This window comes from Oryzias latipes, chromosome 5, assembly GCF_053564925.1.
Source record: "Oryzias latipes strain Hd-rR chromosome 5, Olatipes_Hd-rR_3.1".
Taxonomy (NCBI): domain Eukaryota; kingdom Metazoa; phylum Chordata; class Actinopteri; order Beloniformes; family Adrianichthyidae; genus Oryzias; species Oryzias latipes.
The window spans coordinates 21,474,940-21,492,813 of record NC_136241.1 but is presented as its reverse complement, the minus strand read 5'-3'; the positions used below and the strand labels follow the sequence as shown (position 1 = coordinate 21,492,813).

The following is a 17,874-nucleotide window of genomic DNA, read 5'->3' as shown; positions in this document are numbered from 1 at the left end:
TGTGTTCAAAATTAGTCAAACAATTAGTCTTATTTGTGAAGCATTTTTTAAACAAAAGTAGTAGTAGTGTAAACTTCTTTCTGATCTGACAAAAAAAACTGTATTTTTAAAGAAAATAGCAGTTCACCTAGTTGTTTCAATAATAAGAAGAAAATAAATACAGCATGAGCTGGATCGAACAGGCTCCAGCCTCCATTACCTCAATTTTTAAGTAGGAAAATAAAACTACAGGCTCAATTATTGGACCATGCAGCCATTGCCAAGCCAGCCAGCCAGCCAACAACACAACCTGAAGTAAACAAAAAAAGACCAGTCACTCTGCCAAAAAAACACAAAACATCACTAAAGACAAAACAAGTCAATCTCACAGCTGCAGCCATAATAAAAAGCAATAAAGATCATTGACGTGTAAATTTCCATGACATTTTTTTTAGCCTAGGCTCTAGAACATTTTTTTTAGGATAGAAAATTGAGAATAGATTGCAAATATAAAGACATAAATATTAAACAAGATTGTTAGATTTCTAAGATCATGTCAATTAGGACACAAAATTTAAATTTAAATGATATTAGTGCTCTTACTCATTCCCATTTTTTTAATAAAAATAAATAAAAAGACCAATATTTAGACAGCGTGTGAAAATGAATCCTTCCGTTTTTACAGCAACCAAAGAAGAGCCTGGCGCTGTTGATCAAATGCTTTTATTATCAATTACTGCTCATTAGGGTTGAGTATCTCTTTAAAAAAGGTTGTTGCTTTATGACCAGGTGTGCATGAACATAATGCAAAAATTGCAACAGTCTGTAAAGAACTGCAACATCACTTTCGACTCCTCTGAAATCATTTTCTTTTATGGTAGTATTAAACAATCAAAGGTAAAAATAATTAAAGTAGTTTCAATTTTGTATTTTTATACCTTCTTAAATTATCTCTGTTATTTTACAGCTATGCATGCAGTACTGGCCAGAGAAAAACTCGTGCTGCTACGGCCCAATTCAAGTGGAGTTCATTTCAGCGGATATTGATGAGGACATCATCAACCGAATCTTCAGGATCTGCAACATGGCCAGGGTAATTATGGCTTTAATTACCTCTGCTGTGCCTCCTGTGAAGATGTAGCTCAGAGGGCTGGAGCGCATTAAAGGAGGCTCGTTGGTTCGGGTGTTGTCATGAAATTGGGATGTTCTGGGTCCTCTTGCAGTGTTGGACAAAGCAGTTGAGCTTGAGTTCAAATCCTCAAGTATTATGCCCTTAGGCAATATGCCTAACGCTATATAGCCCAAAGGAATCTGTGAGGTGCCTTTGTTAACCATGTCTGTTACATGCTAATGAAATGATTTTGGGTTAAAAGAAATGACAGATTACAACAAATGACAGAATACTAAGAACAAATAACTAAAGGAAAGTTGTTCTAGAAGGTTGTGCCACAAGATGATGTCATGTTAGTTACAACTGGGGTATTGTTCATTAAAAATTTCAAAACTCTTTTGCAAAATTTAGTCTCTATTATGAGGGGTTAGGTTCTAAAAATAACACACAACAGATAAAATCCAAAAAGTAGTCATTTTTTATTTTTTTAAATTATTATTGATGTTTTTTAAGGTTGGAAAACTCCACATTACACGGTTTTCTCTAGCATTGACATTTAAACATGTTTCTCTCCTATTTAAACTCTCAACCTTTTTTTTCTTCAAAAATAAGTCCAGTGTTATTGAATTAAAATAAAGATCTGCTTGCGATTGAAGATTTCTGTAGATTTGGGAAGCTGAAGGCATTCTGTACTGGAGGAGATTGGCAATGGTCTACAGCCAATCAGGAAACAGAAAACAATTTACTCAAAAAACAAGGTGCACTTGTAAAAATTTGAGAAACAGCGGGACCACGAACGATTAACCGCATTATAGCAAGGGATCACTGTACTGGCTTTTTAAGGCTCTGTTTTGGTTTTTCAATGGTTCAACTGAAGAATCTAATACTTTGAAATAATTGTTTTTTTGGGAAATTAACTCTAGTTGGTTTGACCTGTGATAAATCACGTTAAAATGTTCAGCAGAGATTTAAAACCATACCTATTGTAAGGTCATAAAGGTAAAATATTGTCATTTTGTCTTTGATCCAGGACATCAACACAAATGTTGTTTTGGTCTTTTTTGCCCCACAGGGGCATTTATACACCTGAAAATTGAATACTGCAAAAACCTGTAAAGGAAAAACCTGTGCGTTATTAACAAATCATTTTTGAACCACTCTTGTATTGTATGGCTTTTGTTTAACAGAGTATGATGAGTAGAAAGGCCTTTCTCCTATAGTTCTGCCCCTTCCCTTCTTATCTTCTACCATCCTCCTTGCTCATGTAACTCCTCATCTCATTTTCTCACCCATCCGTGTCAGAACGACTCTAGTGGTGCCCTATCGTCTGCAAGCTCCTACAAGGAGCAGTGAACTCTTCCCCACAACACAGCTCGATTTTCCCCCCCTCTCTCTTGCTCTCAAACACATCACCAGTGTAGTGTGAAATGGCTCATATCATTGCCATAACTGCACATCTCACTGTGAGAGCAGCTCTGAGATACCCCAGACTGTACTGCTACACACTAAGCCATCAAATGAGGAGGGAAATTGAGAAACAATGGAAAGAAGCAAAGGGTGAGACTATGCAAAATAAAAATGAGAATAAAAAAGAGTTATAGTGAAGGAAGGTAGAATGAGCGTGACAGTGATACAGTTGGGTAGTGCAACAATGTCTCATGTTAGTCATGTTACTCCTGTTTTGTTTTTTGTTTTTTTTCCAGTTTCTTAAGTGACTCGAATTATTATACATATGGGAATATATGAATGACTAGAAAGGCTGAAGTGGAAAACGAGAGGAGCAAAAACAGGGAGTATGAACTGACAATAGAGAGATAGGAATGGAAGGAAACATGGTAGTTCTGCATCTGTTTAGTTGTGTCTAAATGTCAATGTGCATATGCATGTACTCCTGCTATAGCAGTTAATCAGTTTGACAGTAATTGTAGGTTTTGGTATTTCTAGTGGTGGATGCCAACCGCCTAAGGCCAGACATTCCAAAACAGCTTATGTGTGGCATGAAATTGATTTAGCATCATGAGACATGAAATACATAAAGTTCTGTTTTTTTTTTACAACCATTCTTTTAAGAGCAAAAAATAATTGAAACACAAAGCCTGCTACATCTCAGAAACGATGTTTTTGTCAATCAAATGTGCTGTGGATGATGAGTACAATAGTCACATTTTCTTTTTGACTGTCCTGACTGACAGTAGGGGTGTGACGATAACCGCATGATGGATGCACATGCGGTGATGACTTATCACCGCACGTGTTTTCTTTCTTTCTTTCTTTCTTTTTTGAAGGTTACAGGACTTCATATGGTGTGTGATTTGAACTATAATAAACACATTCATCTTTGCTAATAATTTACTTTTTCCGCGAGTCCTATTTTCAAACTTCAAGGGCTTATAGGGGAAAAAGCCAGCATCCTCCAGTGCAAGGGAGGGAGATTCCATTATACATTATGGGGGATTTTTTTTGTGTGTGTCTAATTTTTAATTAACCGCTTGACATGTTTCAGTACTTGTAATGTTTACAGATAACTTTGGTTAGTAAGTTGTTGTTACTGTTATTTATTTGTTTGTTATTAAATGTACTGCGTTCTAATTATTAATTTCCATTCCATTGGAGGCTGGGTAGCTCGGTTGGTAAGGTGAGAGGCTACCATGCAGGAATCCAGGGTTCAATTCCTGGAGGGGAATGAGCAACACCACTCAGTAAGGGTCCTTAGGCAAGACACTTAACACTACTGCCTCCCGAGTGTGGTTTGGCTGCAGCTCACCGGTCCCCCAGGGGATAGGTCAAATGCGGAGAAGAATTTCCCCATTGTGGGATAAATAAAGTATCAATTATTATTATTAATTATTTCCATTACAAGCTGCGAGTGTTCTTGAGTGTGCAACGCGGGCAGGGAGGGGGGTGCGTGCGGCATGCATGTATGCGGTTGACCTTTTGCTGCTTCATCACCGCGGTGATCATAGCTCTAACTGACAATCAAGGATAAACGATAAATTGACAGTCAGGAATAGATGATAAATTGCAGAGGTAATACTTCATTTTTTTCTCTTTAGCCACAGGACGGTTATCGCCTGGTGCAGCACTTCCAGTTCATCGGTTGGCCAGCGTACAGGGACACGCCCCTTTCTAAGCGCTCCATTCTACAGCTGGTCAGAAGGTTGGCTAAGTGGCAGGAGCAGTACGATGGTGGCGATGGAAGAACTGTGGTACACTGCCTGTAAGTATAAATGGTAAATGGCATATACTTGTAAAGCGCTTTTCTACCTTCCTTGAAGGCCCAAAGCGCTTTACAGTTGCAGTCTGTTCCATTAACATTTGATATTCTTCTTACGCCTGAAATAAAAAGTCCCATAAACAAACAGATGCGTCAGTCCACAAGACACAGGGTTGGTCAATTTTGAACGGTGTTTCTTTGACTATAAGAGTTTTCATGTGGACAAAAACAATCTTTTTTTCTCAATACTTTGAATTTTTTCTGTTTTGCTTCTCTTAAATACACTTGATCCAGATCATTGGTGCTGTTAAACAGCTGCAGCAACACCGCTCAGCGTCATTTAGCCTCCCCTCAGCAGAACAAATGAGGCTGATAATAAGAGAAGAAAACAAGCTACAAAATCTATAGAAAACAGATTACATGGAAGTTCTCAAGAATAGCACAATAATATAGGCACTCATTCTTCAAACTTTGCCTGCAGGATATCACTGATGCTCATCCAATCAGGTTCCTCCGTCAGAGTTCAGCAGACCAGCCAGACTCCTCTGATTAGTTTTTTTTTTTTTTTCACTTTTTTCTACTGTAAAGTTTCTTTGTTTTCTGCTTTGTGTTAAATGATACATTTGAGGAAAAAAAGTCAACAACCAAATCTTGAATTCAATATTTTAAAAAGTGATCAAACATAGTGATTCTAGATTGACAAGAACCAGCTCATGGTTCCTTAATATTTAGATCAGAGCAACCGCTAAAACTGCACCACTTCTTAATCTGTGTGGTCTAATACAACAGCTACTGATTTAAATAATTAAAAAAGGTTAAAAATAGTACATTTAATAGAAAATTGTAAGAATACACAAGCATTTTTCCAAATCACAAAATTGGGTAAGTAGTAGTTCTAATGATATATTTGTTTTGTGTACATTTAAAAAACATCCAAAAGCTCAAAAAGCTTTTGCACTAATTGGCTATGCCTCTGCACTGCCTATGTTAGCTCCAAAAATATATATATATAAAAAAAAAAAACATTAGTTTCTATTTTACAACACTGAAAGGAGCTTGTTTTGGTAGATTAAGCATAATAAAGCATTGAAAATCAATGGTTAAAGTGATTGGTTTATCAATGTTTTCATATCCGTAAAGACTTTTGCACACAAGTTTGGATAGAGCTTCTACACAGCTGTCTGAATTGAGGAAACGGAAGGTTCTAATAAATGGTCTATAGCTGCATTTTCCATCTTCATTAAGGTGCTTTACAGTCACAGTCCCATTCACCCATGTGCACACACACATTCACATATTAATGGTGGCAGAGTACCAATGCAAAAAGCACCCAAAGAGCAATTGAGGGATTCATGTGTATTGCCCAAGGAAACTTTGACACATGGCTCGAAAGGTGGGAACTGAACCTGCAGCCTTCCAATTAGAGGTGGACCACTTAACCTTAACTATAGCTGCAAGATGTTTTTTTAGTTTTTCAATAAATATTTTGGCTAACATTCCATAAAATTAATGAGCGTTCACCTAATCGAGGGTATGCTAATAGATGAAGCAAAAGTAAGTAAAAACACTGAAACAAATAGAGGACAGTGTCAGTGTTTTTCATATTTTGTAGACATACAAGTTCCAACATTAGGAAAGGTAATGCTATCACTATGTTACTACAAGGACACCCACAGAAGTAACAGGAGGTTTGAAAGAGGCACATTTACGTATGTTCTTTGAAACAAATCAGATCATCTGTCGACTGGGATTTTCCAATGATTTCATCTCCAAAATCGATTTCAACACATTCAGTTCCTCCCACGTTTTTGTTGGCATGGTGACAGCTCATTTCTGCTAAAAAGGCTTTCACAAGTGATGTGGTGGTGTTCATCTAATCTTAAATTCGTCAATTTAAGAATTTCTGACAATCCTGATGAGAACTTCAGAACTAAAAGCTGGACTTGTGTTTTCATGTGACTATTGTGATTTTTGGCCTTTTATTGGTGTGAGAGACAGTCAAAAAAGCTAAGAAAACTTAAACCCATAAGAACAGCTATGGTGGCTAATCTACCCCCTGTATTGATTTCAGAGACTTGGTAAAAGCAGTGACAAGGAGAAACATGATGTTTCAATCAACAGTGTGAGAAGATTGATTATTTTTCCTGCTCTTTACACGTCCTAGAGCTTGTTGCTTGATAGGTCTTTAAATGCTGAGCACATGTCTCAATTTCAGCAAATACAGCCGCAAAACCTTTTAGAGCTTTGCAGGGAGCAGCACACTTAATGCAGCAATCTGTTAGTGTTTTTCATAACGCTCTGTAGATGGACATTTTAGATGGTATGCAACAAAAAAGACAGAAGCATTCACAGCACGCCTCAGCTCTTATCTGCAATAATACTCCTCTAAGTTTTTTTTTAAGCGCACTTAAGACTTTATATGAAATTTCCACAGCTTCTCGCATCCATTGAAAGTTGCTGTAACCATTGAGCTTCTCTAAAACATCAACAGATGATGAAGCTCTTGCTCTCACCCAACTAAAACTGAGCTACTTCTATAAGTTTTGGTTGGTAAAAATGAGTCCAAACTTGATTGCTTGTGCCAAAAATATTACACATGATTGAAACATGTTGATTCACTAACTTGATTGCCTATTAAATGAAAACTAGTACACTCCAATTTATTTCACCCTTTTACATTTCTGCCAAAAACATACAAAAAAAGCAGGAGAAAATTCAAATAGATGATATGCAGTGGGAATTTTTGAACATGAACAGACATGCTGCTGCTTTTTTGTGTCTTTGTTTGTTTAAATAGCAGGTGGAAAACGGCCCAATTTTTGACAGAAATGATTCCAGTCTTTGTCACAAAGAGAAGTCTCACCTATCTACAGATGCATCAAATAGAGTGCATCTATAGTGCTTTTTCCCAGTGTTGTGTTACAGACTTATTCATTTTGTTATAGTAGTCAACAACTTTTCACAACCCCGTATTGTTAAAGTGGCTTATTATCAACTCTTTCTGATGTAAATATGGACTTTTGGTAAGTTTGGCGACCAATCCAAGGATGCGATATATCCGTTGCTACCAAACTGTCCAAAGTCTTGCAGTCAAGCCAGAAGACGGTTATCCCCTGACTCCAATTCAAATGTTATTTGTCGCATACATAGACAAACACAATATGATGTATAGTGAAATGTAATGTAGGCCTGTGGGAAAAGTCGTGACGACAGCTGACCCCCCCCACCACCACCAGTACAGAAAAAGCACTATAGAACTATAGTGCCTTATCGGCAGCACTGCACCAGAGATGCAAAAATAACATATGCTGTTTAACATACTGTAACTCTTTGACTATTTACGTGATCAATGTAAATCAGCTGATTGAAAATCAACTGATGAAAAGGTGGCTTTTCATATAAGCTTTGCAACGATACACAACACATTACTAACCTAAAGTGTTGCATAACAGTGCAATTACCTCGAAGACAAAAAAAATACATAGTTAAAATAGCACATAAAAATACTTTTCTTAAAATAAATTTGCTTGTCTCTAAATGACATGCTCTCTTTACTTTTTTGACAGCTTTCTATATTTGCATCTTCCTAGTTAGCACCTTTACAATGTAAGTTATAGCTATAATTTTTCTGTTGCCTTGAAAATTTCACTAGAACCTCGACCTTTGTTTGTTTTCTTGAACTATTTTTTACTTAATTGTCAGTTATCGGTTAAAATATATTTTAGCCTCAAGACGTGTTTGACAGCTCTTATCAAAACTGCATTTCCTCAAATATTTGTCTTTCTGCAAGTTACGTTGTAAAGCCAAAAAAGGCCTCTAAAAAGTTCTCACAAGCCAACAGAAATGTGTGATATACATGTTTTAGGATCTATATTTTAGCCTCAAGTGTTGATATTTGGTGATGAGAAACTGAGATATGCATAAAAGTACCACACTGATAAGAGCATTCAAATGTAAACCCTCATATTCAATTACTGTGACTCCTTCCCAGCTGAGTGGACAGTGAATGCATCAGTGGTGGACAGATAATGCATACTTTCAGACTTTGGTGGCAGCTGTCTCTCCACCTCTCAGAATCAGAATGTTTTATTCAGTATGAATGCTGAAAGAATTCATTCAGAACCAAGTGAGATGAAAGTCAGAAGCTGTTTTTCATGGCTGGTGGTCTGAATGCTGACTAAACTAAATGCACAGCATACCTGAATGCATGAAACGTTCTCTATTTGCTGTTTAGAAGGGCCAAATAGAACGGATCAAATGCATATAATCCATCAGTACAGTCGAAAACATTTGATCCTATCAGAGGAACGTAGAAATCTCACTTTAACCCTGTATGACCCTAACACAATATGGTTTATGATGGAAATGTATGTCACGTGTTTCAAGTTATTAAGTGACATAAGATAGTATTTGTTATGTTCACCAAAATAGATGCTTTTTAACAATTGTTTTCACTTCTCGCTGCTCTTGCTCTGCAGTACTGGAGGAGGGCGTTCCGGAACGTTCTGTGCCATCTGCAGCATCAATGAGATGATCCAGCAGCAGAATATTGTGGATGTTTTCCACACTGTGAAAACACTGAGGAACAACAAGACGAATATGGTGGAGACTATGGTGAGAACTAGACATTTTTGAAACACTATAACTGGTAGAGCCAGTAGTTCTTAAGACTATCAAATCTTCTTAAATCTTTTAACACAACATGTGTGGTCGGCGAGGTCTAGCTCTATGTCCAAATTTACTTGTTGTGGTTAATGTCAAAGAGCCAAATTTGTGCATTTTTACTTGTATTCAAGTTGATTGTAGAACTTATTGGTAATACATGTTTGAAATGCAAAACTTGAAAATTGCTGACTGTATTTATTTTCCTATCTCTGTGGGTTAACTGCGGACCAAAACTAAAATGTCCTCAATGATTCATCTCATAAAGATATGAGCTGTTTTCTAATTGTTTTTACTCATGTATAAAGTAACACATTTTGGTTTAATATAGTCAGAAACATTTGCAGCACTAGAACATTGTACATGAGGTGGGAGGGGGCTGAACACTTTAGAAGGGTGGCAAATAAGAACAGCAGAGGGGAAGGCCATTTTTCTTCAATGATTTGTGAACCTCACTGGTGTCCATGGATTACATTAAATCTTTCCACCTTTCTCCACCTTTGTCATGGTAGGGAGAACACGTCAATGTAAGGGTGGGTTCATCTAAGATAGCACAAGGGTTAAACTGTTTTATCATTCGTCATTCAGCATTTTTTCTTCTTTCAGCTTTGCAAATGCTGAAATGTGGTATTGATGATTTCTTAATCATTTCTTATTAATATAAAATTGAGTTAAAAATTGGGGGCAAAAGGTTTTTTCTAGAGCTAGCTGCCCCCCCTGTAGAAAGTGACTGAAACTGACACTGTTATGTTGGCTTTGTTGTGCCCCTTCACAGGAACAGTACAAGTTCTGCTATGAGGTGGCTCTGGAGGCGCTCAACTCCTTCTGATTGGAGTCTGCAATTTTCCACTGACGCTGCCTGTCATGCCGTTGCAACACTGGGACACACAAAGTGCAAAACTGCTTCTTTTTGACCTGAATCCTTCTTGAGTGCATGTGTGCCTGTGTGTGTGTGTGTGTGTTTTTTGAAAGTGTGTGCATGTGTCTAAGGAAGGGAAGGCATGTTCGCATTTGTGAGCGTGTGTATATCTATATGTGTGCCTGTGACAACACATACTCGCCACTTGTACATAAAAATAGGGGGGGGGGGGGTGACAAACAGACACACACGTTATTTTAAACTGTGTGTTCACTGTTGCCACACGCTGGACTCTACATGCTTGTAAAAAGAAGACAACAAAAATATGTCAAAAAAGTAAATCAGATGTTTAAAAGAAGCATCACTTTTTCCTTCATTCTTACTTTTGTCCTCTCTACCAGACCGTGATGTGACTACTGTACAGTATCTTCTTTTTAGATATATTCTCCACCTTGAATGTTGTCTCCCTCAGAAGGCTGGAAGCACACTGAAAGACTAAATCCATTTAAAATCAATGAACAGCTGTTAGAGATGAACAGTTTTGCAGACAGTGCCTCTTGTCCAGGTAAATGTTGAACCTTTGTACTTGTGTTACAATCGCCTCAAAGAAAAAGCCATTTTTTTCTTCCGTTTTTCTTTTAACTGCATTAAGTCAGAATCAATACCGCCTGTTTTTCAAATAAATAGCACCACTTTGTCCATTACAAAACAAAATTAAGGAAGTTGTTAGATAGAATAGGTGTCAATAGAACACAAACAACATTCCAACAACCAGAGAGGAAGTAAAGCCTACATTTCCTGTAGTACTTTGTTTTTTTAACAAAATATTGCTAAGCATGTTTGGGTGATTATTGTGTTACTTGTAGGACACAACTATGAGAGTGCCTCATTTTTATATTCAAAGAAAGTAATTTTGATGCTTCTTGGAGTAATTAACACATGTGTATTAATACATTAATACACAGGTAGAGTCACATGTCCTTACAGACTGTCAGTAGCATAAACAACATTATTGGTTTAACGACATACAAAGCCTGAATACTCCAACCTGTCAGTCTTGATTGATGATCCCATCAGCTTTAGCACCAATCCACTCTATTAAGAGATGGAGAACAAGGCCTGTAAAAGCAAAAAAGAACCACATTATCTGCTGTTAGTTCGGACTTTTGTTGTAAAAATAATTTTGCGATTTGATTGACATGAGAAGCTCTGTCAAGAATCATTGACAAAGAGCATCCAGAGTAGAGTTCAGCTTTCACTAGAAACAAGTCTCTTTTGTGAACTAAGCTCTGGCTCTGCTTGCATATAAATGGGCGGGCAACCAATAGAAGACCATGTTGTTGTTGTTCACCTTTCAGCATATCCCTTCAGGGGTTCCCCACAGCAAATCAGCTTTCATTGATTTGCACAGGTGGATTGGCAGAGATTTTGACAACGGATGCCCTTATCCGGGCTTGGGACAGGCACAAGGGGACCCAGCCTCCTCATGGCTACATAGTCAGGCAGTAGTGTGAAGAGCCACACTGGATGAAGCTCATCACGCCCCATGGGAAATGAACCCTGGTTTCCCATGAGTCCTACATGCAGGCCACTGAGCAATCCAGCCGCTCAACCAAAAACAGTCTATATTTCCGTAAATTCCATGTCAGATATTTTTGTAAAACTCAATGGAATGCCTTTTCAAAGTCCATAAAACACTTGTGGACAGTATGTGGAAACTCCCAACATGCCCCAGAGGATCCTGGCTGGTGTAAGAAGCCAGTGTGGCACATTCAGGGCTGTAATCTGGGAGAGCCAGTCAAACCTAAGGGTGTCAGGTAGGGAAGCCTTAGCCCCAGGTTTTAGAGTCTTTAGTTGTGAGCCAGGTGTGGAATTAAACCCACAGACACAACAATGATCCCTGACATTGACTTTTAAACAAAAAAGTCACGATCATTGTGCATCCCTGTTTGGATCAGGATAGCAGACTTTAAAAGAGTTACTAACAACTTTACTCATGTCTACTGCAAAATGTGTTTAAAGTTGCTGCATCACTTTTAATGACATGGCATATTTAAATGTAAAATATCTTCTATTTTACCACCCATTCCAAAAGATTGCAGTTCCTTCTTAACTGCACCAAATTATTAATATTTACATTCTACCAGATTAAAAATAAGAAAGGAATTTATTTTCTTTCAAAAGAAAAAATAATAAAGACTGTACCAAAGTAAATTAAACTGCACCCTTCAACATCTTCTATCTTACAGTGTGCCTCCACCCTTTCTGTAAATAATAAGACAACCACAGTCAAACAATCAAACGCCAGAAGCAACCCAAGTGAAAATTATTTTGAATAGCATTTAATTGTTTGTTCTTTTTAGTAACTATAGTTTTGAAGTTTCTCCAAACTGTCCACTTTGATGTCTTATCTGAAAGATAAAAGGAACTCTTGTGTGAAATTCACTTGTGCCCATTTCAGGTGTCAACAATCAAATCTCCCGTTATGACTGAAGTGATGCCTCTTACTACAGAAATGATCTCTGCACCCACTACTTTGCTCTGTGAGAATTCAATTCAATTCAATTTTATTTGTATAGCCCAAAATCACAACAACAGTCGTCTCGATGGGCTTCGAAGTAAAACATGAAATCAAAAGGATCACGAATACAAAGAGTTCAATAGAAAAATACTAAAATGAACTAACAAACTGACTAAGCTATACTGGCATCCCTGCCCTTAGACCCCCCTTCGCGGTAAGGAAAAACTCCCAAAAAGAATGGCCTGTGGAAAGCAGACGTATTGGTCCAGATTTTATAATGGACATCTGCTTAACTGCAGCACCTTACTTTTTTTTTTATCAGTTTGGCAAAAATAACATGCGGTACTTGAATGAATATTTCTAATTTGGAACAGGCAGGAATAAAACAACCCAGAACAATTACATAACAAATATCGGGGGCTATGATGTCCCCATCATTTCTGAAATTAAGCCTGAATGAAATGAAGACATCCAAATATCCGGTTTTCCTGTTTCTTCTCGTGCAAAGCAGAAAAAATGAAAAACTCAAGGTTGATGTTGATCTTTTCTCGTAAATCATTTGATGAAGTTACGTGTATGAAGCCATACAAACTGAGCATCCCTTTATATTATTTTATTTCCTTTTTTACTATTATTGCTATCACATTCGTATCTCCTGCAGTAATTTTTTGCCAAATAATCCCAACATTATTCAGACCCATTGTGATTAGACTGAAATGCCCGGTCAAGTGTCCTTGATTTTCATTTAATTCATAAGCCAGGGAAAGTCAGGGTGATGCACTCTGAGTAAATGTAGAGCCAAAATTAATGTTGGAATGAGAAAAGTCTCTTAAGTGTGCTATCCATTTTAAACATTACAACACAAAGAAGGGTCATTTATTTCTGTTCCTTTTACAAACAAAGCATCCGATTTGCTTCCCCTGAGGGCCGCACATTTAAAAAGGCATTTTAGAAAGTCATCTCCTTGTTTGATGGGAAATGATTTGACTCGGGGTGAAGGACAGTCAACACAGCAGACGGGGAAAATGCTGTGGAGGAAGGTGAGGTCACTTTAAAACACAATTTCTTAGTCTTCTAATCAAGGCCCAGTTTGCTCTTGTCTAAAATAAGCTGCAATGAAGATTAAACCACCACATGCCAATTTCTTTCATGACTAAGGATGCAAATCCTTATCTGCAAATCTGCTACTAATGAATTACAATTACTATAGCATGAAGATCAGCTTCTGGTGGACATCAGAAAGTTTTCAAAAAAGATTTTCTTAGCGAACAACGCGTGTAAAAAATGTTGTGGCAAACTGTTTGTGTTCCTTGAGTCCAGTCAGGCTTGTTATGGACCTACTGAAAATAGAGTAACATCACTTTGTTGAAGACGAAATGAATGCCAGAGATCTTTATCACCCTGTTTCTTTGCGTCATAGAAATATTTGTTTGGTTTCCTCACCTGTATATTTTTATTCTATTGCTTTTTACATCTTTTTTCTGGATTTGTACATTTCTTTTATATAATTATAATTCTGATGATTATTTGTCAAGCAAAGTGCTGTTTAGATCTTGTGATGCCATTATCATTGGTTGTTTAGTTGTTTGCAATGTGGTTAACTTGAAATAAAGGGACCAAAATGTTGAATGGGATTCCAATGTGTCTCTTTTCACAGCCTGGACGTTTGAATGGATATGTCTAAGGAAGGACTTTTATCTTGTTGACTTCATGCAAATACTACGCAACCTTAAACATGAAATTGACAAAAAAAATTGTATCGTTTCCTCAATTTCGCATTTTGGGCGCACACATTGTGCCACAAGTTAGGATTTTATTAGCATATTGGATGCACAAGTTAGTGATTTTAGTGAGCAAGTTAGTATTTTGTGCGCCCTAATTAGCATTTTGCGCACACAAGTTAGCATTGCCCTGGACATGACATTAAACAAAATAATAAATTGTTCCCCCAAATTAGATTTTTGTGCACACAAATTGCTATTTTTTGCTGACAATTAGCATTTTATTAACATTTTGTGTGCACAAGTTAATATGTTGTGAACATTTTTATTTACGTTAAAATGAAACATAGTGATCAAAACACCAAAGGTTGAGTGCTCGGGTCTCCTGCTTTGGAGTTATTGGATCAGACCATTTTTTTGATTTCCTTTTTCCTTTTTTGTCGGTCCTATGTTTGCCGTTGTAACATTTGTGGGAAAAATTTTCTTTCTGGAGATGTTGGGGAACCTTACTTGCTTACCCCTGTAGGAATGTTACTTTGTAAGAGCTAGCTTAGATGTTTATGAAGATTCTCAGTTATTCAGTTCATGTTATCACAGCATTCTGTTGCTTAGGTCATTTCGACCCTTGTGCTGTCCTAGGCACTTTAACATTTGGAGTTGGGTCATCTAGACCCACTAGACAGTGCGCTGAACCTTTTTTCTTCAATGATTTGTGAACCTCACTGGTGTCCATGGATTACATGAAATCTTTCCACCTTTATCCACCTTTATCATGGTAGGGAGAACACGTCAAAGTAAGGGTGGGGTCATCTAAGATAGCACAAGGGTTAAAATTGATTTAAAAGATGTTTTGTAGCCTCTTTGAACTGCTGCTGGAGAATTCAGGGCATGTATACTGTATGTGCTAACTTCTTCAGAAATCAAGGATGCCAGTAGTTGTTTATCTGGGACTGCTCCAGACATATCAAGGAAGGCAGGAATTCAAACATTAAAGTGAACAGGAAATCCACTTATTCTGATCGGTATCTATGGTTTGACTCCCACCACCCACTAGCTTATGTTCTAATAAGCTGGAATATTACAGCTCAATGCAGAAACCATAAAAACTATCAACAAAGAAAAGAGCCCTGTGCACACACTGGACTGAAGATGCCCAGTACTAGCACATGTACCTACATTTCTCCTCCAAAATCAATTTTCAAATGGTTGACATTTTGGTAAAAAAAAAATCACTACCAAACCTGAGTCCCTGATTTGTCAAAGTTTGATCTAGTTAAACTTTCAAGATGTGTTCAATGGTCACACATTTTGTTTATAAAGCCTGAGAACGGTCATAAGAACTTGCGTAGCTAGGTATGAACTTCAGTGTTTTAAACGCGGAAGGCCAAAATGCGCATTCGCTCACATTTAAAAAGACTTTTCGTGGAAAGTGGTTGCTTGAATGTACGTCGCCAAGGCCAGTATGAATCTATCATTACATGTAAATAGACATAACATCAAATGCCAAACCACACTGAGCTCATCTTTAAAATATGAGTAATTTATTTTTAATAGTAATGTGCAGAAGATTGCAGCATGTTAAGATCAACATCAATGCCAATGTTTTTGCAAGGAAGACTATTTCTACTGAAAGCAAAATAGAAGTGAGTATAGCCCCATGTGATATATCTGGTCTTTTCTTTTAACCCTTGTGCTATCCTAACATTGGTAGTGGGGTCATCTGGACCCCACAAGACAGTGCGCTAAACCTTTTTTCTTCAGTGATTTGTGATCTTCACTGGTGTCCATGGATTACATGAAATCCTCTTCACCTTTATCAACCTGTGTCATGGTAAGGATAACACGTCAATGTAATCTGGACCCCATAGGATAGCACAAGGGTTAAAAATAAAATATTTTTATTTTATGGCCAAATGAGTCTACATAAACAGTCTAGGCATTTTCATGGACCAGTACATTAGAAAGTTGAGGGAAAAGGGATACAAAACAGTCTTTTACTGCAATTTTTCAATATTTTTTCTTTTTAGGGCACTAATGGCTATACATATATGCATACATAGGCAGTAAAAAGCAAACAAAAGAACATAAGGGAATCATCTTGGTTAAAGAAAAACAAAAATCCAGAGGACTGAGCATTAGATTGGCTCTTGCGCCTCATCCATTTGAAGACCATTCGAACGTTGAAATGTTCTACACCTTAGCCAGGTGGGCAAAGCAAGCTCAGCAAAAAAAGAAGAGGGGAAAGTCGTTTAGATGACACCCATGACATCATCTCATTAATTAATGCCATCTTTTAAGGGGCCCGAAGGGGTCCAGTGACCAAACCTCAGAAACGCGTTAAACCCTTGACTGAATAACACAATTCATTGGTGGTTAAAAATAGGAATGACTCCTTTTGTTCCTGAAGGGGGTTTAGTCCGCACAGTGGTACATGAGGTGAATAATTCTGACCAAATAAATATGCAGACTCTTCCTTTTCTGCAGTTTCCACATCAAGGAAAACTGTTTGAGATCTCTCTTTTCACCCTTTTTTGCATTGTCTGAACAGTTTAATACATATTAACTCAAGAAAACACAAAAACTGAAGGAAGAAAAAAACTAAAAGAAAGACCTGTGGTTGATATAGGTTGTTCTTAACCTCTTTCTAATCAATCAATCAGTGATGAGCGCAGCTCCAAGCCAACGATCTCATCCTTTATTTAGCTGGTTGAATCCCAAGGAGCTCATAAATATGCATGAGAAGGAGATTAGCATAGGCACCAAGGACAGGGCCTGTACCTTGGCATTATGACGATCAATCAGAGGCACTAAGGGGCTCCACAGAGGGAAGCTGTCTGTCAGCTTGGCTTTGGGATGAGCTGATGCATGCACACACATCAAAAAAAGGTATGCTCAAAGCATACCTAACACACACATTATTCTGTGAAAAGAGAACACACACACTCAGACAGAAATCTTAGAGCTTTTGCTTGTACACTCCAGGAGCTAAAGACAAATTCTCAGATCCAAGAGAAAAAAAGGGATGCAGAGATAACTTTATCGTTGATTATTTGTCTCATAGCATTTACTCTCACTTTCTGCTTCCTCTTTCTTTTCTTCCCTTCTCAGGGCCGACTTTATAATGAGTTTGAAATTTGGCCAATTTCATTTGCTCTCAGTGAAATGTCATTATCTGGGGGGAGAGGGGGGTCCATGCTGGCACAGTAATATATTTGTTCCTCTCCAACAGCGTTATTAATACATATATTTTTGTAAATGACTTGTAACAAGGTTATTCTGAGTCTACGGCATATCCCGTGCATCTCAGCCAGTAGCATTTAAACTTGCTCAGAATATCTGATTCTATCTTTAGGCAGCCATTATTTCCTCTCAACATCCTACTGACTGCAGTGAAGTTGTGTCTTTTGTTAGACAGTTTAAACAAAAACGTTATGGTCTGCTAAACTGTTGGGTTTGGTCAGGCTTCTTTGAGTAAAAGCAAACAGTTATTTAAAGTAAATGAAGTTTAGAAATAAAGGCAATTTTTTTTTCATCAAGACTGGACCCTTCCATTTTCAACAATAAATGGATCTGTCCATTTTTGCATTTTTAAATGTTTCCCCAGCCTGATGAAACCGCGGTTCTCGTCTGAGGGTTCATCAGGCTGGAGAAACATTCAAACCTTTGTTATGCCGCCTAGACTTCTGTTCACGTCCCATTTCTTTGTTCAGAACAATTCATTGCTGTTTTAGTCCCATTAATCTCCTAACTAAATGTAAAGAGGTTTAGATCCAATATTAGCCTGAACCCTAATAAGTTAAGGGTCAC

General features: G+C 37.5%; 1 protein-coding gene across 18 annotated transcripts in view; it reads left to right on the top strand.

Moving 5' to 3' along the window:
* ptprt (protein tyrosine phosphatase receptor type T) overlaps positions 1 to 11,987 on the top strand; it is a 311,398-nt gene extending 299,411 nt beyond the window's left edge. For all 18 annotated transcript variants that reach the window (XM_078948035.1, XM_078948033.1, XM_078948029.1 and 15 more), the window contains 4 exons: positions 947 to 1,072; positions 4,144 to 4,307; positions 8,783 to 8,918; positions 9,742 to 11,987. In XM_078948035.1, coding sequence (XP_078804161.1) covers positions 947 to 1,072; positions 4,144 to 4,307; positions 8,783 to 8,918; positions 9,742 to 9,795 — 480 coding nt within the window. In that variant the 3' untranslated portion in view covers positions 9,796 to 11,987. The remainder of the gene's footprint in view (positions 1 to 946; positions 1,073 to 4,143; positions 4,308 to 8,782; positions 8,919 to 9,741) is intronic.
* Positions 11,988 to 17,874: the final 5,887 nt, after the last annotated feature.